The sequence below is a fragment of the Alexandromys fortis genome, unplaced genomic scaffold (genome assembly GCF_014885135.2).
Source record: "Alexandromys fortis isolate MF-2015 unplaced genomic scaffold, M_Fortis_MF-2015_v1.1 scaffold_32, whole genome shotgun sequence".
Lineage (NCBI taxonomy): Eukaryota > Metazoa > Chordata > Mammalia > Rodentia > Cricetidae > Alexandromys > Alexandromys fortis.
This window is the reverse complement of record NW_026067938.1, coordinates 7,560,820-7,582,127: the sequence shown is the minus strand read 5'-3', so window position 1 is coordinate 7,582,127 and position 21,308 is coordinate 7,560,820. Positions and strand designations below refer to the sequence as shown.

At 44.5% G+C, this 21,308-nt stretch overlaps 1 protein-coding gene across 2 annotated transcripts in view; it reads right to left on the bottom strand.

Moving 5' to 3' along the window:
• Positions 1-11,130, bottom strand: part of Snx25 (sorting nexin 25) — a 101,689-nt gene extending 90,559 nt beyond the window's left edge. The window contains exon 1 of one of the 2 annotated variants that reach the window (XM_050147246.1): positions 10,627-11,130. In XM_050147246.1, the coding sequence (XP_050003203.1) occupies positions 10,627-11,001 (375 nt within the window). In that variant the 5' untranslated portion in view covers positions 11,002-11,130. The remainder of the gene's footprint in view (positions 1-10,626) is intronic. The other variant, XM_050147245.1, reaches the window with a different exon arrangement.
• Positions 11,131-21,308: the final 10,178 nt, after the last annotated feature.

Sequence of the window (21,308 nt, the reverse complement as noted above, 5' to 3'; positions counted from 1 at the left end):
CTCCCCCTATTCCAATCATTTTCCAGCTCCTTTCAATTATTATCCCATGAGGTTGATAAAAGAGATACAGTCAATTGATCAAGAACTGACTGACTCATGAGGACAGCCCAGGGATACACAGAGGGGTGGAGCTGTGCCTTCCACTGAGCCTGCCTTGCCTTGAGATTATCTGCTACTTCTTAAAATAATAAATCACTTTAAGGTTTAAAAAAGGAAGTGGTGATAGGAATCAATCATGCTTACAACACATTTTATTAGCTGGGTGTGATGCTTTGTGCCTGGAAATCCAGCACTCAGGAGGCTGAGGTAGGACACTGATGCATTGAATTTGAGGACATTGAGTTTGAAGACATCCTAGTCAACCCAGGAGTGCAAGGCTGCCTAGACTATACTGAAACCCTGTCTCAAAACAACCACCAATCCCGGCTCTGGTCCTTCCTTGTTTGTTTTTGTGGTAAAACTGAAAGTGGTTCGCAGAAATAAAACTTAATGAATCACAGTCTGGGAACCTGACTTTTACCAGAAGACTTCTAGAGCATAGGACTATTATGGTTCAAATCCGGGGGGGGGGGGGGGGGGGGGGGGGGGGAGTGCTAACTTAAAGTCTGTTCTCTTACTGCCCATGACATACTGATTCATTCCAGAAGTATTTATCCCTCATCTACCAAGTCTCCTACTGAAGTACTAAAGATAACAGAGTCGTGTTCCTGCCAGCCTAGAGTACAAGGGTTAATGATAAAGCACAGGGGACTACTCCCAAACGGTGTAATATTAAAACTGTGAGCCAGGCGGTGGAGGCACACACCTTTAATCCCAGCAGAGGCAGGTGGGTCTCTGAGTTTGAGGCCAGCCTGATCTACAGAGAGAGTTCCAGAACAACCAGGGCTACTTAGAGAACCCTGACTCCAGGAAGAAAACAAACATTAAAACTGTGATAAGCACAAGAAGTATTTGGTGCTACTGAACGCGTAAATCCTGGGGAAACTCTACCCAAGCAATGCTGAGGGCTGAAGGCAGAAAGTGGAACAAGTACCGGACAGACAGCAGTGCTGAAGGGAGGAGCCAACGGTCTACCAGTCAGAGGCGCTAAACACTGAAACTGGGGTTAGAGTAGAAGCAACTGCCACAGTTCAGACTAGAGCTAGGAATAACAACAGGAAGCTGCTGACAGGCTTTAATTAAACTTGCTACTGAGGAAGGATCTGCATAGGCCTGTCTTTTTAAAGAATAAATTAACGAAGCAGCCCACACAGAGGCAGACAGACCAACTGAGGCTGTTGCAGTTGCTGTGGTGGGGACATGCAAAGACAGGGCAAGACTGCACGATGTCAGGGGGTCTCAGGCTACTGAGTGAAAGAAACACAACAACCTTCCTACCTCCTATCAAGCCTTAAAAATAGCTCGGGGGGAAAAAAAAAAGAAAAAAAGAAGGAGAGAAGAAAAGGGAAGATAAAGAAGAGGAGGAGAAGGAGAAGAAGCCACCTCTGTCTCCAGAATTAACCCCATCTGTAGCTCTAGGGAAGGGAGACAGTGGAGCACCAAGAAATGCCCTTTCCTTGGGCTCTGCATCAAGCAAGAAACTGAGAAACTAACTCACAGAAATGTAGATGGCTAAAGGGAAAACAGAAAGGGTGAAGGGGGCGGAGTAAGGGTGAAGGGGGCGGAGTAAAGATGAAGGGGGAGGAGTAAGGGCGAAGGGGGAGGAGTAAGGGTAGGATCAGATGGTGAGGTACTACTTACAAGATCGCCAAAGCCTATAGCTATTATATTCCATATAGAGGAAGGTGAAAAATAAAGTTATCAATCTACTTATGAAAGAAACAAAAGTTGCAAATTAATTTCCCAAAAGGTGTATTCAACACTAAGGTAGAAAACAAGTCTTCACAAGATCGCCAGGCAAAAATTGAGAGCATGGGGGTGGGAATGGGGGTGGGATGGGAGAGGGGGAGAGAGAAGGGAGAAGGGAAGGATAGGGGAGAGCATGTGGGAGTGGGATGGTTGAGATGGAGGAAGGGCAGATATGGGAGCAGGGAAGAAGATATCTTGAGAGAGCCATTTTAGGGTTGGCAAGAGACTTGGCTCTAGAAGGAATCCCAGGTGTCCACGGATATGTCCCCAGCTAGGCCCTTGGGCAGTGAGGAGAGGGTGCCTGAACTGGCCTTGTCCCATAGTCACACTGATGTATATCTTGAATATCACCATAGAACCTTCATCCGGTGATGGATGGAGATAGAGACAGAGACCCACATTGGAGCACTGAACTGAGCTCCCAAGGTCCAGATGAAGAGCAGAAGGAGGGAGAAGATGAACAAGGAAGTCAGGTCCGGGAGGGGTTGGTCCACCCACTAAGACAGTGCCTGATCTAATGGGAGCTCACCAAAGCCAGCTGGACTGGGACTGAACGAGCATGTGATCAAACCAGACTCTCTGAATGTGGTTGACAATGGGGGACTAACTGAGAAGCCAATGATAATGGCACTGGGATTTGTTACTACTGCATGTACTGGCTTTTTGGGATCCTAGTCTGTTTGGATGCACACCTTCCTAGGCCTGGATGGAGGAGGGATGGGCTTGGACTTCCCACAGGGCAGGGTACCCTGCTGTCTCTTAGGACTGGAGGGGGAGGAGAGAGGGTGAGTGGGGGAGTGGGAGGGAAATGGGAGGAGGGGAGGAAGTGAAAATTTTGAATGATATTATTTACAAAGCAATAAAAATTAAAAAAATAAAGAAAGAAAACAAGTCTTGTCTTATTCTACCAATGTCCAAGTCACTTCCTCCTCGGCCCCAGAGGCACCTCACTTTAAATCAAATGCATCTTCCCACATCTAGTTTCCTGCTATTCAGGAAATCCCCAGGCCAACACACATGCAATGACAGGCTACTACTACCTAAAGGAGCTGATGAGTGCAGGCTTGCCCCAGGGTAAGATCAGGCACCCTCTCAAAAGCCTAGCTCCCAAATGCAGCACAAGACCCCAGAAGTCTACCCAAATACACCCATCTTCATCAAGTTTTCTGGAAAGCTCTACCATGTTTGGATAAAGTATGGGACTATAACCCAGGACTCAAGGATGTGACTTGGACCTGGCACTCAGGGTATACAGAAGGTCTCTAAGGAAGACTAGCTCTTGACCTCTGCATCCAACCAATCAACACTAAGTTCGCTAAGTTTGTTGAGTCTGCATTTCTCTTTTAAAAGTCCAGTTGCAAAAACTCAAGTTTCTATGCAGTCATTTGAATGCTAACAGCCTTCAGCAGACACTATTCATTTTCAGAAGCCTGTACCCTCTGCAGCAGACTTGCTGAGTCACCTTTTTGGTACAATTGAAAACATACATTTTTAAAGAAAATCTAGGACACTGCCTACCCCAATGTGATACAGTTTAGAAATGAACCCTACAGCATTTTTAAGCTAGCAACATCAATTACCAAGGTGACATCATACTGCATACTCCCCAAACAAGAAAGCTGCTTAAGATTCTAGAGTTGGAAACAAACACACAGGAAATGACCAGAATTAAGAGAAGGTTCATAGTAGAACACTAACATCCCCAGACTTCAACCTTCATACTGAAGTGTAGACAGTGGGTGTTCTAGTTGACCGACCCTTTGCTTCTGAGATAAAACAGTAACCAAAACCAGCGTGGAGGAAGGAAAGGGCTCATCTGGTTCACAAGCTACGGTCTATTATCAAGGGAAGCTGAAGCAGCAGAGCCCATGGAGGAATGCTGTTTGCTGGCTAGCTTTCCAGGCTCACAGGCAAATGCCTTTCTTATACAGCAGGGTCCACCTGCCCAGGGAGGTCACTGACCACAGGCTGGACCCTCCTGTATCAGTTAGCGAGCAAGAAAATGCCCCAGATATGCCCACGGGCCAGTCTGGTTAAGGTAAATCTTTAAGTGAATCTCCTTTTTTCCAGGTGAGTCAGGTTGACAACAAAACTAACCAAGCCAGTGTGACTCTTAGTTTGCTTGGTACTGAATACTGGCTAAAAGGAATGGCAGAATGCTTGACAATATTCTTACATCAACCTGCACTATAACTAGTGATATCTAATAAAGTCAAAGAAAAGCCTTGATTATTTTTTTTTTTCTGGCCTTAGAACTCATTCTGTATCTCAGGCTGGTTTAGCTGGAGCTCACTATGCACTCAAGACTGGCTCCGGAGGCTTGGGCCCCTGGGGTGCTGGGATTACAGGCCTGAGCCAGTACTGGGGAGCACCGCAGCTTCAGTAACCCTCCTCACTGTTTTAGCACTACAGCCCACAGTGTAGTGCTCCTTTTAAGGTTAATCACATGTATATGACATTTCTATAGCTTACCTCCAATGTTAGCACTCCTGTACCAGAAGTGTCAAAAGCTACCAGGCCTACCCAGGCCTACAGACTAGACTTCAATTCTACTCTCACTTAAGGACTTCCACACAGCCAAGATTATCTTCCAATCTTGGTTCCTGTGACTCACCTGATATAGTCACTGACAGCTCAAATCTCAAATGGTCTCACTACTTGGTCTCCGAAACAGTTTTCCGGATTCTTTTAAGAAGTGATGAGAATGTATATGCTCCCTTTAGACAGTGCTGCTGAATTCAAGCACAGCTTCCTCACTTCCAAGGATGCTTGCTGCCTTTGACTGGCATTTCCTTTTATATTCCATGTGTCTTATCGCTCGACTTTGAAATTATTCATTATTCATATGTAACTTCATTTCATATGTATCAATCTTAAAGAAGAGTTCCTTCCTAGCCGAGGAAAATAATCTTTCTACATCCGCAATTGCTGTTCATAAACCATGACATGATAGGTGTTGGATAACACTTCTTGAATACATATTTGTACTTGTTTATACATTAAAATATATCTGGAAGGATGAATAGAAACTATTGCCGGTGCCTTCCTTTATATAAGAAAGCTTCCCTACACACACACACACACACACACACAGTTCATTCTTCCATATACTTTTACTAATCATGTGAAGGTATAGCCTATAAAAAGTATACCTGAAATTATGAACAGCATGAACTTAAAGTGCAGTATCCCTGATGCCACAAAGAATTAGGCAGGATTCTATGATTAAATGTTTTTAATTGGTATTTTGTAAATAAACCAAATTTCGATCCAAAGATTTAAAGTCATTTCTTAAAAGCTACATTTTCCCCTACTGGTCACCATGACTCAAAACTCCCTTAGCTAAAAAGTGAACAAATATTCTGAACAGCACAGTAACTATATTATGCCATTATCTGTTATCAAATTATTGAGGATTGTTTATCACATTAGTATAATAAAGGAAAGCCACAAAGGGCTATGTATAGTCTCTCTAATTCCTGTTTCTTTCCTTTTCCTCTCAAGTAACTAAATTAAGTTTGTTTCACTCAAAGAACATTTGTATTAGTAAAAGAACCCATTTAGGAATCCTAGCAGCCTGACCCACGCCAAGTAGGGCAGTGGATAGCTGTGTGAATGTTCTTACTGTCTCTCTGAACATCTGCCTTTCCATCCAGTCAATGCTACTGGGCCTGAGAGGGCCGGACAGGGAGTACTCTTGTTTATCTCCATCTTCCCAGTGTCACAGAGCCAAGCACTCATCAAGACAGTAATTCAGGCTCTTAATGCTACTATTGCAAGGCTCTCGCTCTTTGCTAGGAAGCTGGGTGAACTTTCAACCCTAAAAAAATGTCATCAAATACTTGACACTTGTTCTTATCGAAATACATCTAACGAGAGCATACTATGTCCTGGCGCTAAGCAACTCAACAGGCCAAAAAAAAAAAAAAAAAAACAAATAAACAAAGAAAAAAACCCAAAAAAACAAAAAACCCGATTTAACAAGATCAGAATATGAGTTGTGTTTCAATATTTGGAAATGCTTATTGACTTCATCTGACAAACTTCCTGCACTTTTCTGTCTGAGGAACTCCGGTTCTTCTTTCACACGGCCACAGCCTCTTGTTTCCCACATGCTACGACACCCGACTTCTGTGGACGCTGCTATGCTACCCTGCAAGCTGCATTAATTGCCCGTTCATCTTCACATGGTATAAACCAAGTAGAAAACATGAGAGGAGGTGAACTACTTTATCACATCAGCACAACAGTCCACAAAGCATATTGATAACTCTGGGCCCTATACATTTATGCTACTATAAATTGTCCAACTTACAATGAGGTTTTTTTTTTTTATAAAATAGTTAGTAAATTGTATCTAACAAAAGAGAAAAATCCAGAGTCTGAGACAGAAAAAGTGAAAAGAAAATTGTTGACTGACATTTTTGATGAAATCTCCGTATTTCATCAAAATGTGAGCTATGTTTCTCTCTCACACTACAGGAAGATAGGTTTTGTATTTCCTTGTAGCAACAAGCTTTTAAATGGTTCGTTCTTGCCCCCATTTCTCTTGCTATTGTCTTGCTTGGACCAAGTGCTAGGGTCCAGCCAGCACCTGTGGCTCGGGAATGCTCAAATCCCAACAGGTTAAATGGACTGGAAAGGAAAAGCACAAATTTAGTGCCACAAATAAACCTAGTTTTCCTAATTATCATCAGCAAACACTTGAGCAGCCTTCAACTCCTATTAGGTACAGGGGATAATAACAAAAAGTGTCAAGTATAGATCCTAACAACGTGGAGTTTACAACTGAGAACACTAAGGAAGCACCCAGAAGCACGTCAAGACTTTTAAACCAGGTGTGGCGGTCCACACCTACGATCAAACACGGGTAAGGCTGCTGCCACAAGGTGAAGGGTGCAAGGCCAGAGGTCAGAGGGATGGCTAGGAGGTGCGTGAGAACTCTGTGCAAGCTCGAGGGTTGAGTTTAGATTCCTGTCACCTTTGTTGGGTGCATATACTCTGTGAAAACAGAACCTGCGGGGGATGAGACAGGCAGGTTCCTAGGGATCACTAGCCAGCCAATGGAAAGGCCCAGTTTCAGTAAGACCCTGTCTCAAAAAAAAAAGTGGAAAAAGAAAAGACATCACTGTTGACCTCTGGCCTCAACATGGGTCAATGCAGCCACACATAATATGCACATGTATGCATGCATACACCATACATACAAAATAGAAAGATATTCTTTTACTGGATATAATTTTTTTTCATACAATATATTCTGCTTATGGCTTCCCCTCCCCAGCTTCTCCTAGATCCTCCCCATTTCCTGACCCACCCACATCCACACTCTCTCTCTCTCTCTCTCTCTCTCTCTCTCTCTCTCTCTCTCCTTAAAATACAAAGGAACATTTAAGATAATAAGATACAATAAAGCAAACAAACCACAATAAGACAAAACAAATAGGAAAAGAGTTAAAAGGAAAGGCATAAGAAACACAAACACACACAGGAAACCCATACAAAATCAGAAACCATAATATATAAACAAATGGCCTATGAGATTTTAAAATGCCCAAAGCACTGTGACACACACACACACACACACAGACAAAAAAAAAAAAAAAAAAAAAAAAAAAAACCCAACTACCAAAACACCATTGAGTTCATTTTGTGTCGAATCTACTGCTGAGCAACGGGGCCTGCCCTTAAGTGTAGCTTGTATAGCCAGTGAGACTAGGTCGGAGAAAACTAACTTTCCCCCTGTGAGTAGTTATCAACTGGAGGTGGCTTCTGGGTTAGGGATGGGGGCTCGTGTCTACTTCCCCTCTTGACACTGGGGACCCATCTGGCTTAGCCCAGTGCAGGCCCTGTGGGTGCTGCCACCATGTCTGTGAGCTCACAGTGTGTGTCAGTCCTCTTGTGTCTAGAAGGTCTTATTTCCTTGGTGTTTCCATCCTCTCTGGCTCTTATGGTCTTTCCACGTCTACCTCTTCAGCAGAGTGACATTTTAATAAAGTTGAGCCGCTGCCATTCCCCTGGCCCCAAAGTACTCGGGCAGTTTTCAGTGTTATGATAATATCAGTCAAATGATGACAACATCGGCTGTTGGCCATTGGCCTCATATGGGCACGTGTACCAACACTTACCCGTGCACCCACACTTACACGTGTACCCACACTTATACGTGCACATGCGTGCATGCATGCGACACGTACACTACATTTAAAAAGTATTCTAAAAATAAAAAGAGTTCAAGGTTACTACTCTGGGTTTTTTAGCAAGCTCTTGTCTCCAAAAACAAAAACAAGTCTTTATCTACTTTTAACAATATGTTTAGGGTTTTTTGTTTGTTTGTTTTGGGTTTTTGTTGTTGTTGTTGTTCTCCACAGAAGTCAAAGAGGAAAAGGTGAAGAAGAAAGGGGGGGAAGGGTGGGATAGAAAGATACCAGTCTTAAGGTACCTAGCTTATATGTGAAACGTTCAAAATGCACTATATACGGAAAAGATTGTTCCTTTTTTTATTCTGGATCTAAATTTCTCTAGTATTCACTGTTACGCTGTCTCCATTTGGTTGGCGGCTACACAGCCTCCCCCTCCACATATGGCAGATGACCTGTGGAGTCCAGCTTCCATTCTACTCCCACGGAACTCACAGATAGCGTACACCACGCCGCAAGTCTGTGCCTCCCAGCTTTCCATTCAAAAAGAGAATGTTTGTTTAAGAAACACCAATTATTGCAAATACAGCGAACAATGGGCTTGAATAAACAGCATCCACATCATGAGGAAAATGGAATATTAGGTCACTAATACGCACTTCAATTTTAAGTGATAAGTAACTTCCTGGTTATCTTTTTTTGTTTGTTTTGGTTTTGGTTTTTCAAGACAGGGTCTCATTTTGTAACAGCCTTACCTGTCCTGGGACTTTGAGGTCCACCTGCCTCTGCCTCCTAAGTGCTGAGATTAAAAGCGTGTGCCACCACTGCCTGGCTGACTTCCTGATTCTCTTATTTAAAGCTCTGCCAGGAATTTAAACTTAAATAGGCCGGCCAGTAATCCCTTTGCCTGGGTTAAAATTCAGCCCTGCTGACATCTGAAATCAGACTGATGCAAGCTGGCTTGTTGTCACCTTTCAAGTACTACTCAGTTGTTGGTACTGTTGCTTAAATATTCTGCAAAATCATTTTTCTAGATGAGAACCCAAATTTCCCCTTACTCAGAAATAAATCAATCCAGCAAGGTGGGCCAGGAGATCCGGAAGTGTGCACTTTGCAGAAGACCGACTTAGGAATCCTCAGGTGCGGTTTGGGGACCCTGATAGGTGGATAAGAACATCCCAACTCTGAATGTGACCCCACCGTGGGCACTTCCTTCCCTTTGAACCTGACCCCACCATTCATTCACACTCCCTCCCCTTACTATATCTGCTCCCAACCACTTAGCTACCGGATTCTTTTTTTGTTTGTTTGTTTGTTTCATAAACACTTAACGCCTATCTAAGTTGACTTCTCTATGGCCTGGTCCCACCACAGGAATATAATCTGCTGTGAACAGGACTCTTATGCGGCTTTCTAACTCAGTCCAAACTTCCAGAACACGTAAGACTCGGTTTATAAAAGACGCTCAATCACTGTGAACTGAATTCTGTGTAAGTTCTTGTGCTATTTAACAACTGTGATGTGCCTTATACATCCATAAGCAAACAGGTGATGTTTTGGGGTCCTTACTTCTTCTTAAAGGTGGAGAAGGAGCGAAAGGAGGAACAGGTCTACTCACCCACTCCAAGTTACAAATGAAGAATGTACCGTTAACTCAAAGGTTTTGAGCAAAATAAACAGAACTAAATTTTGGAACTGCTGCTGTGTGTCCTGAACCTAAGTGAGGGTGCCATTCTGAAGGCTCTGGAAAGTCATTTTAAAGAGCAGAAAGCTCTTTCACAAAGTAATAAACGACTCACGCCATCAGCAAATAGAAGCCCTGGGGACCGCAGTCACTCCAACAAACCTTTTTATGAAGTTGAGCCACAGCCATTCCCCCTGGCCCTAAAGTCCTAGGGCAATTTCAATTTTATGAGGCTATCAATCAGCCAAGTTACAGTAAAACGAGATCTTTTGAAGGGTTATTATAAACAGACGGAAGGTAAAGGTTACTGTAAGCCAAAGAGGAGATCCACACGGAGGGCAGTTCTTTCCCGCATTCCATAACCACAGCCGTGATGTCCTAGGAACACCTCGCTAAGGGCAGCTTTTCCTCTTAGAAAACCACAGTGGTTCCTGGTGGTCCATCTTCAACCTCTACCTCTCCCCCTTTTTAAATCAGACACCAACCTAAGCTGCATTACTTCTTAACCAATATGGTGGAAGACTGGACATTATAGGTACTAGGTACGAGTACACGGGACCGGACAGTGAGCTACCGAACCAAGTTTTCCTCGTCTGAAAACCGTCATAAAGTTATCTCGCCAGCACAACCACGGATCGAAGACCCAAACATGATTTACCAGTGCTAAGTGCGACACAGGCGTCCTATGGGTGCTGTGTACACGATTTTTCTCAGCACTCACCAACTGCACCCCAACATCGGAGACCCGCCTGGATCACTGGGTGCTCCGGGCTGTGGTGGAGGATTGGGGCGGGGGATGAGTAAACACACCGCGCGTGGCCAAGCCCGCACCGCCCAGTCTTCCGCGGGCTTCAGCTGCGGGAGGGCCACCCCGGCCCACCTACCCCCCCCCCCACCGGGGTCGGCGCGCGCGCGAGGCCGCGGGCACGCGACGTAGCCGAGACCGGTACTCACCCGCAGCGGACAGCGGACGGCCGCGGCCAGGCGGCTCCAGGAAGAGGCGAAGTCCGGCGGCCGGGCGCGCGGGCTCCAGCAGACGAGCGCGATCAGTGTCCCCAGCAGCCAGGCGGCCGCGGCGCCGCTCAGGTACAGACTGAGGCGCAGCAACAAGGCGCCCGGCCCCGCGCCGGCCGCCGGTCCCCAACCCGGGACCAGGCAGCACAGCGCCAGCGCGGCCAAGGCGGCCACGGCCGCGGGGCCCCGCCAGCCCCCGCCCGGGCAGTCCGCCGCCCGCCGCCCGTCCGCAGAGCCCGGGGCAGCGCGGCCGGGGTCTGCGGCGGGCGTGGGTCCGCGGCGGACGCCGCTGCTGTCGGTGGCATCGCGGTGCATGCTGCTTCCTGGGCCGCTGACGACAGGCTCATCTCCCGGCCCGCTGCCCCCCGGCGCCGCCCCGGGCCGTGGCCTGTGCGCGGCGCCCCCCCGCCTCGCCGCTCCCGCCGCCGCTCGTGAGGCAAGGGCAGCCCGCGTTCATGCCCTCGCCGGCGGCCCTGCGCGGGAACCGCTCCAACAGACGCCGCCGCCCCCTCCCCCTCGGTGCCGCCGCCCCGCGCCGGGCCCGCAGCTGCCCGCCGACCGGGCGCGCCCAGGTAGCGGGACCGTGAGGGGACTGGAACCCCACGGGCTTGAGACGCGCTGGGGCGGGGGCGGGAGCTGCGGCTGAGTGACAGTGGGGCGGGGTCGCCCCGCCCACCCGGGGGGGGCGGCCGGAAAGGGGCGCGACCAATCGCAGTGGACCCCGCTAGTTTCCCGCGCCCCGCCCCCGCCCCCGGGGACCGCGTCTGTTCGTGGAAAATTTTGCTTGCAGGTGTCAGAAGCGCGAGTACTTCTCGGCTCAGGTGCGCCCTCCGTTTTCCCCCCTCCGCTCCTCGCCGTGCCTACAGCCCCGCACCAGGCGTCTGCATTGCTCTCCTGCGCGCCCGAGCATCCTCGTTCCCTTCCCGATCCTCACTTTTACTAGTTTCTTGCAACCTCCGCTTTCCGATCCTGCCGCCCCAGGGTAGGGAACAAGCCAAACACTAAGTGAAGCCTGGGGCTCCTACTTATGGAAAGGCTCCCAGAGTGTCCGCGTGGTGCCAGAGAGTGTACACAGCTGCCATAATCAGTTTGGCACCGATTTTGTGTTTTTGTTGCCAACAACTTCTCGGTACAAAAGCTGTTACCCACGCAAAGGAAACTGGTTCAAATAATCTGGAGAGTACATGTTTTCCTCTTGTGTCTTGGTTGCAGCCGGTAATCTACAGACGATGTTTGCTGAGAAGATAAATGTCTAAATGCTACTCAACACTATGACAGAGCTGCCAACGCCGATAAAGCGTCTTAAAGGGATGACAGAAATAAAGGATTTCTGTAAAGATTGGGCGGCGGGGGGTGGGATAGATGGATTATAGGAGGCAAATAAAGAATAAAAAAGAAGGGAAGCTTGAGAAACAGTGAGCCTAGAAACTCTCCCCATGACGCTGCAATGAAGAATTCCAAAAATTTTGACTTGCACTATTTTGTTTTGTTTTGTTTCGTGATAGGGTTTCTCTATGTAACACTGACTGTCCTAGAACTCGCTATGTAGACCAGGCTGGTCTCGAACTCACAGAGATCCACTTGCTTCTTCCTTCCGAGTGCTGGGATTAAAGGTGTGCGGCCTAAACATGCACTGTTTTCGAATAAAGCAGTGATTTTATTTAATTGAGATTGCTCTCTGAATAGCAGATAAGTAAAATAAGAATTAAGATGCAATGTTGGGTATCCTAGCTACACTGTTTAATTCTTTTTCTGTAAAGAAATTGTTCCATTTGTAATAAGTATTGTGCTACTTCATCAAAAAATAAGTCAGGATACGTATGAAGTAAACTACTTAAAGTTTCACAGAAGAGGTTATTATTCCAAACAGAAGACCCATGTTTTCACTCCAAGTCTCCATCATAAATTTCCCCAAAGGCATATGGATTTCTATACTGGTGTATTTGTGTTTTAAAAAGTAAAAGTTGCCTGAAGATCACTGCGAAACACCCAGACTAGTCAGCCACGCAGGCCAGGTAGTGGTGGTGCACACTAATCCTAGCATTAGAGAGGACTATAACACAGAAGGAGAAGGTCTCACTCTCAGTTTCAGTCTGAGGATTTACAGAGGCAGGACCGCTTTTTTTGTTTCCAGTCTGAAGATTCATAGAGGTAAGAGCTCTCTAGTGACTTGGCTGCTTTGCTCTTCTGATCTTCAGGTTGAACCCCTATATCTGTTTCTGGGTTTTTATTACTCGTGTTAGATTTGGCACCCGACATTTAGGGTATGAATTCACGAAAAAGCCATTTGCTGTAGAGTTTTAGCCACCGGCACTGGCCAGAACTGCTCGTGGGACTGCAGCCCCACGTGGTCAGGCTTTCTTTTCTTTTTTTTCCAAGTCTCTGAATGAGTTTGTGGTTTTCCTGTTATAGTCTCTCTAAAACAGTTCCTAGCTGCCACCCAAACTCCAGAAACACCTGGGCCCCTAATGACACAGGACACAGGACTCATGCGTCCTAGACTTAAGGCTAGTTCTGCCTTCAGGCAACCTCCCCACTCTCCCCAGCATGTGCTTTTTCCAAACAATCCCCTGTGCGTTTTTTTCAGACAGTCAGCTCTTGCTCTCTCTATCCCTCTGGCTTTTATTGTTCTATGCAGCAGCAATAAACCTCCACATCTTCAACAATATTGTCAGTAAATTTGGTAAGACAACTGGGAATTCTTAAAGGGAAGAATTAGTCAAAAGAAAGATATTTTTCCCATATTAAAAAGTGTGAAAAAAACATTACAATGGAGGTAATTGGGTCTCTGTATGATAATGTGTTAGACAGTTTGAAAATGGAGCGATCGTGGTGGCCCACACGTGACTACTCAGTTTCCATCTGAAGCCCATTCTGACTTCAAAGTCATCTGAGTTCAAGCTTGCCTGCTCTGCTTGCTCCAGGATCCTTGAGGGCTGTGAGACAGCTCTGATTAAGCTGACAGCAAAGAGCATTTTGCCCATGAGAAAAGAACACCCTAGCTGGTAGAAAGAATACTGCTGATGCCAAACCTTAGGAACACCAGGATAGAAACTGAAACTACTTGTGAGCAGCAAATACATGGCAGACAGGAAATCCTAACTCAAGACAGGAATGGTCTTGTGGTCAGATACTGACTGTGCTGTGCTTTGTTCTGCTTTTGTGTATAAGTCAGCTCTGAAATAACCTTGGGCTCTGCAGAGTAGGCAGACTGTTTCCCGAATCTATCCTGTGTTTTCTGTCTCAATTTCTTGCAATCTGTCATTTCCTTAATCCTCGTGGCCCTACTCTCAGCAGATACTCCCAGCTGATTCTTGCTGGAGCCGACACATGATTAAATGAGACGATATCTAATTTAGACAGGATTTATGTAATGTCAGTTGTGAACATTAGCAGTTTTATCATTTTTGTCTTATCACTAAAATAGTTGTTAATCTGAGTGCAAAGATACAAGCCTTAGAAAAACCCAATAAAACAGATCACAGGGATATTCAAACCCAGACAGAGGAATTTAATGGAGAACCAATTTCAGCATTGTATAGAGAGGAACAGCCTAAGGTTTTCAGACAAGCAACGTTCATATATCCAGTAACTTTATAGGAATTGCCAAATGGCAGAGGCTCTGTTACAGCTCACTGGTCTCCTCTGCAAATATTAGATTTAAGGAGATTCAAGGAAGCAATAGTCTCATATGGCATGCATTCAACCTTTTGTGAAGCAAATGTTAAACTCGTGGTCAGTTTGTAATAGAATTATCCCTAAAGACTGGATAGAATTGGTTAAAGCTGTTTTAGAGCCCGGTCCACAATTACAGTGGAGTACCTGGTTCAGAGAGGAGGCTAAGATTATTGAGCAACAGAGTAAAGCGAGAGGTTTGATCTCTCAAGATCAGATACTTGGAGGAAGAGATTATGCTACTATTGAAAGACAAGCTGTACCTGATGGCCACACCCTGGATTTATGCCATGCAGCAGTGACATAAAGCAGTCATAGGTAAGAAAATTGAGCCATTTACTAAAGTTATACAGGCATAGGGCCCAAAAGAAGTCTTTAAAGATTTCTTACAAAGATTGGCTTTAGCAGTAAATAAAAGGATACCAAATTCAGAAGCTAGGCAAATAATAGTTGAATCTCAAGTTTTTTAAAATGCCGATTTCCTATGCAAAAGGATAATTAGGTCATTAAAGGCAAGGTCAGCACCTTTGGAGGAATGGGTTTGATATACAGTTAATATAAAATTTCATGACCATGATGATGCACAGATAGGAGAGTTGACTTCCAGAGGTTTGAGGAAAAAATCGAAATGTCAAATGTTATAAAACTATGGCAAACAAGATTAAAAAGGGACTGTAGACCAGACATTCCTAGAAATAATGTTTTTCTAAAAATAATCTATTTAGAATACCCTTCCCTTTTGGAATATGCAGAAGGTGTGACAAAGGTAGGCATTGGACTAATGAATGTAGGTCAGCAAGGAATATTCAAGGTAATCCTTTGCCTTCCGGAAACCCATGAGGGGCCTCTTGTACGGCCAAATCCAGTTCAGTCATTTCCTGCCATTATAGAGGAAATTCCTTCCCAGAGCAATTAAAGAACATAATGCCCATTTTTAAAAAGCTGTACTGCTTTGGATAACAAAACAGTTATAGAAAAGAAAATCAAAAATTCAGGAGAAACCATAAAGCAAGTATTTTGGCCAACTTCCATAAATGAACAAAGACCAAAATTAAAAATTATGAATAAATGATGTTATCATTGAAGATCTGATAGACACAGATGCAGATGTAATAATAATTTCGTCAGAATCTTGACTAGATTCCAATCAGGATAACTGGCTCTTCAGGATGTAAATGTTCAGTTTTTAGGAGCTAGAACTTTATCTCAGGTAAAGCAGAGCATGAGATGGGTCAGATTTATAGGCCAGAAGGACAAAGAGAAATCTTACAGCCATAAGTGGCTAACATAGCAATGAATTTATGTGGGCATGATTTGTTACAGCAATGGAATAATCAGATTAACATCCCCCCAATCTTAGAACCAAACCATAAATTAACATATGTTTCTGGGGGAAAATATTACAAGATATTATAAAGAACAATCACTTACCATTCAGATTGTACAAGAACAGGACGCAAGAGCTGCTGATATTTCAAAGGCACCAAGAGCCCTACCTTTAAAATGTTTGACAGACAAACCTGTATGGGTTAAGCAATGGCCTTTAACAATAGAGAAACTGCAGGCTTTGGAACAGCTGGTTCAGGAGCAACTTGATGCTCAGCATATTGAAGAACCAACCAGCCCTTGGAATTCTCCTGTATTTGTTGTGAAAAAGAAATCTGGAAAATGGAGAATGGTAAAAGATTTAAAAAGCTGTTAATAAGGTGACTCGGCCAATGAGCTCTAGTCTGGGATTCCTTTGCTTCTCTATTGCCTAAATGATGACCTCTTACAGTAATTGATTTAAAAGATTATTTCTTCACTATACCTTTACAAGAAAAGGACAGAAAAATTTGCCTTCACAGTGCCTACTTGTAATAATTCTCAGCCTGCTGCGAGATATCAGGAAATTCTCTCACAGGGAATGTTAAATAGCCCCACCTTGTGCCAATATTTTGTAAGTCAGCCATTTCCTGAATCTGTAGTTTACTGTGACATGGACAATATTTCCTATCTGATTCAAATGTAGATACTTTAGATAAAGGCCAGACAGTGGTGGCACACACTTTTAATCCCAACAGCCACACTAGTTAGCCATAGAGGCCAGGCGGTGGTGGTGCATGCCTTTAATCATAGTGCAGCACTAGAGAGGAATAGAAAACATAAGGGGACAGGTCTCATTCTCAGTCTCAATCTGAGGATTTATGGAGGCAAGATTCCCCCCCCCCTTTTTTCAGTCTGAAGGTGATGTGGGAGTGATTTCTTATTAATAAAGAAATTGCCTAGGCCCATTTGATAGGCCAACCCTTAGGTAGGCGGAGAAAACAGAACAGGATGCTGGGAAAAAGAAGCTGAGTGAGGAGTCGCCATGATGCTCCCACTCCAGACAGACGCAGGTTAAGATCCTCTCTGGTAAGCCAGCTCGTGGGCTACACAGAATATTAGAAATGGGTTAGAACAATATGTAAGAGCTAACCAATAAGAAGCTGGAACTAATGGGTCAGGCAGTGTTTGAAAGAATACAGTTTCTGTGTAATTATTTCTGGGCATAAGCTAGCCATGTGGGCGGCCGGGTGCCGAGGACGCAGCCCCGCCGCTCCTAATGCAACAGAGTGGCGCCCCACGTTGGGCGCCAAATGTGGCGGTTGGATTAATGAAGACCAATGATAATAGGTATTTGAACAAGTTTAATGACAAAACCAGACTCACGAAACCAAGGTTCCAACGGAGTACCCGGAGCAGGCAGGAAGGGGCGCGCAGCGTCTGCACGCCCAATGCCCAATTTATCAGTAAACATACGCCCAAGGGCAGCCCGCCCCCAAGGGGAGGGCTTATCCCTACATGAAGGTTTCATAGAGGTAAGAGCTCTCTAGTGACTTGGCTGCTTTGCTTTTCTGATCTGATTTTCAGATATAGGTTGAACCCCTATTATCTGCCTCTGGGTTTTTATTACTTGCATTACAGATTTCAAGTGGGAGATGAAGTCAGAGACTTAAAATAACCCCTAACATTTGATTCTAATAGACTAGTATATAAGTGAATTATTTTCGGCAACTATTTAAAAACAAATGTGTTTCTCATTTTTGAAAGCTTTTAAAAAGATTTTTAACATTTATTTATGTGAGTGTTTTTGCTTGCATGTGTGTTCATGCTTGCAGTGCTCACAGCAAGAAGAGGACACAGTTCCCCCAGAACTGAAGTGCAGGAATTGCTGTGAGCCACCATGTGGATGCTAGAAACTGAACCTCTTTTACATCCCTAAGTGTTCTTAACCACTGAGCTATCTCCAGTCCTAAGCTTTTTGCTTTTTAATGCTAATTGGTGTTCATGGGACATTGTGCCTTGTGCCACACGACGAAGGTGAGAAGTACTAGGTGTATCATCATCAATCCCACGGATACTGCTGATAATGTCAAATGGGGAGACTGAGGCACCAGAGATAATTAATTAACTTGTTCAAAGCTAGTGCTCATTAGAGCTACGATTTGGCATCACCCCACATGGAGATAACTTCTGTTTGTACACCGACCCTCTGTACCACAGCATCTCTGAAGAACTCAATGATTTTAGCATCTCATGATACAAAGAAGCAAAAACTGGGTATAATAAGTCCAAGGGTCTAAGACTAGTGTGCTATGCTTTAAAATGTCCAGTTTCATTGCTTTGTGAGAACAGCAGCACCTTTGCTGCCCTGCCGTGGGCTGAGTGAGTATATAGTGAGGGGAACACTGGCCTAACATTTCCTGCATTTCCGTAAGTACATGGTTCCCAAGAGTAATGCAAGGCTGGAGATGTGTAAAGCCACAGTCAGAAAACAAAGCACACACTCTCTTCCTGCTAGGCTAGTACTGATGCATCATACTTCTTAAGTAGAGGTAAGTCTCTCTGTGTAGGGTTGAAGGATCACCTAGGTGAGGCAAGACAAAAGGATAGAAAATGGCTGACATCAGAATGCACTGAGGAGAAAGAGACACCAAATCAGATTTTAAGTTAGAGTTGAAATGTCCCTTTTCAGGTAGTCACTGTTGAGCTCTTAACAGTTCTCTCAAAACAGTTTAGTATATGTTTTATTTTATGTGGGGGGGGGGGCCTGAGTGTAAGTATGTGCACCGTGTATGTACTCTTGCCCACAGAGGCAAGAGTTCAGAGAAGTGCATCAGGCCCCTGGAATTTGAGCCACCCTAAGTAGGTGCTGGGCACCAAACCTGAGTCTTCTGGAAGAGCAGCAAGTTCTCTGAACTGCTGGGCCATCTCTACAGCCTCAAGAGAAAATTAAGAAATAATATCTTATATATTTTTTTGCTAGTGTATTCTGACAGGCTGTAATCAAATGCACCATAAGGCTATCTGCATCACCTTGTAGAAATCTCAGATGGGAATGGCTTCTGGCTGAACTTCCAAGGGTAAATGAAGATAAGGACGAACTGGCAATTTTTAAATGCCAGACAAAGCAGGTGTACACCACTGATCTTTGACTAAGAATGAATTAGTAATGTTTATAGGATATGAACCTCTGAATAAAATTTTAAAATATATGTAAATTATAGTTAGTGGGGTTCCATATTAGTAAGTAAAAACAGTCATATCAGAAACTTATGCAAAGTCAGAAAGTTAGAGATTTTGGAACAGTCAGCCCTGAATGAGATGTCTCCATCAAATTCCTCCCCTCAGGGCTAAGGGAACACTCTCAGAAGGTGAAGCAGAAAGAGCAGAGGGGATGGAGGACACTGAGAAAACAAGGCCCCCTAATCAACATGAGCAAAGCTCACATGAACTCACAGAGACCGAAGTGGCAAGCACAGGGCCTGCACAGGCCGGCACCAGGTCCTCTGTGTAGGCATTATGGCTTCCAGTTAGTGGGTCTTGGATTCTTATGTCTTCTCTCGGGCTCTTTTCTTTCCATTTGTTTGTCTTGTCCAACTTAGATGTGAGAGTTTTTATCTGATTGTATTTTATTTTGTTGTATGTTACTATTATCTCTTAGAAGCCTATTCTTTTCTAATGAGAGACAGAAAGGGAATGAATGGATCTGGATGGGAGGGGAGGCAGGGACGAACTGGGAAGAGCAGAGGTAAAGAAAACTGTAATTGGGATATATTATGTGAGAAAAGAATCTATTTTAAATAAAAGGGAGAAAAAGAAAACTTACCCAAAGTCATTAATCTTTAAAAAAGAAACAGATTTTAAATTACTGAACGTTAGATCAGCTCCTATCTGGGCAAATCATTATCAAGGTATATCACAAAGCTGGGCACATTTCCTGCTGACCTGAAGTCAGGGATTATGATGCCAGTTCTCATTGCATTGTGAACTACCTCCAAATAAGGCACCTATTTCTCAATTGTGTGGGTCAGATGTATGGGCTGGTACCAGCTGCAGACCCTGCTCTTCCAGGCTGGGTCTGTAGTGGAGAGGTAGCCAAGCGGTACACAGCCTAGAAGACCATGTGTTCTTACCTCCAAGAGGTTAGCTTGGGCTTCTGCGTGACAGTGTCAGGATTCAAATTTGCTGGTTTTTTTTTTTAAAGCTGTTGCTGTGTTACATTTGCCCCCTTTCATGCCCTCAGGAGAAAACAGGGAGCAGTATGCATGGGGATTTCCTGTTTCATGTATATTTGTATGAATATGTTTTGGGGGTGCCGTTAAGTGGCTAGGAGACTTTGGATCCTGGGGTGCTGGAGATATAGGCCATTGTAAGCACTAGATGTGAGTTCTGGGAACTGAATTCAGGTCTTCTGACAAATGCTTCTAACCACGGAGACATCCCACCACCACCACCCCTGCGCCCTTTATGATGAGTGTTTAAAAGCGTGGCTCTTTGGTTAGCCTTTTAATGACCTACCACTATTTGGCAGAATACATTAATCAGTTTTTGGTGGATCATCCGGCTAGTTGTTACTAAAAATATATTAAGTTCCTATTTCTGGCCCTAGGGATGTAGAATCCTTAGAATCTGCTCCCTTCCATTGGGTGGGACAGCATCAGAGGGCACAGAGAACTGATATTTATGTCTGCTTGTTGTGAAGTTGATAATAGATCCTATCCATAAAGATTTCATTTTTACTAATACATTAAAATTTTCAAGTTATAAAACCTAAAACTAAATGCTAGGCATTCTAGCAGAGACCTTTAATCACAGCACTCAGGAGCCAGAGGCAGGTGGATTGCCATGAGTTTTGAGGCCAGTAGGGTCTACAGAGGGAGTTTCAGGACAGCCAGGGCTATATAGAGAAACCTTTTCTTGAAAAATCAAAACAAAAACAAACAAAAACCCAAAGTAAATTCAACTGGACTTTTATATCTAATATTAGTGATTGGCAAGTTACAAGCTAAGACTATTCAATAACTTTTTTTTTTCAAGACAGTGTTTCTCTGTGTAACAGTCCTGGTTGTCCTGGAACTTGCTCTGTTGACCAGGTTAGCTTCAAACTCACAGAGATCTTCCTGCCTCTGCCACCTAAGTACTGGAATTAAAGGCATGCACCACCACTGCTCGGCTGATTATTTGATAACTTATGACCCCCAAATGCATAGAGGTTAGTTAAGCTTTTTGAATTCTGTATTTGTTGGGGGCAGAGAAAAATTGATCACTATGGTCTGAATGTTTACGTTTCCCTCTAAATTCCTATGTTGAAACCTAATCACCAGTGATTGGCTAATAGGTGTGACTAATAGTTATGAAAATAGTTCGGCATTTACATGACTTGTATGGATGATGTTAGAGCCTCTTAAAAGCAGAAGGCTGTAGAGTTGGTTCTGACTGCTCTTCCAGGGGACTAGGATGAGATTTCCACCACCCACATAGCAGCTCATAACCATCTGTAACACCAGCCTGTGGGTATCCAGCACCTTCTGGCTTCCTTAGGCACTGCACCCAGGCAAAACACCCATACACAGAAAATATAAAGACTAAAAAATGAACCAGGTGGTGGGGCAAGCCTGTAATCCTAGACTTAGAGGAGGATC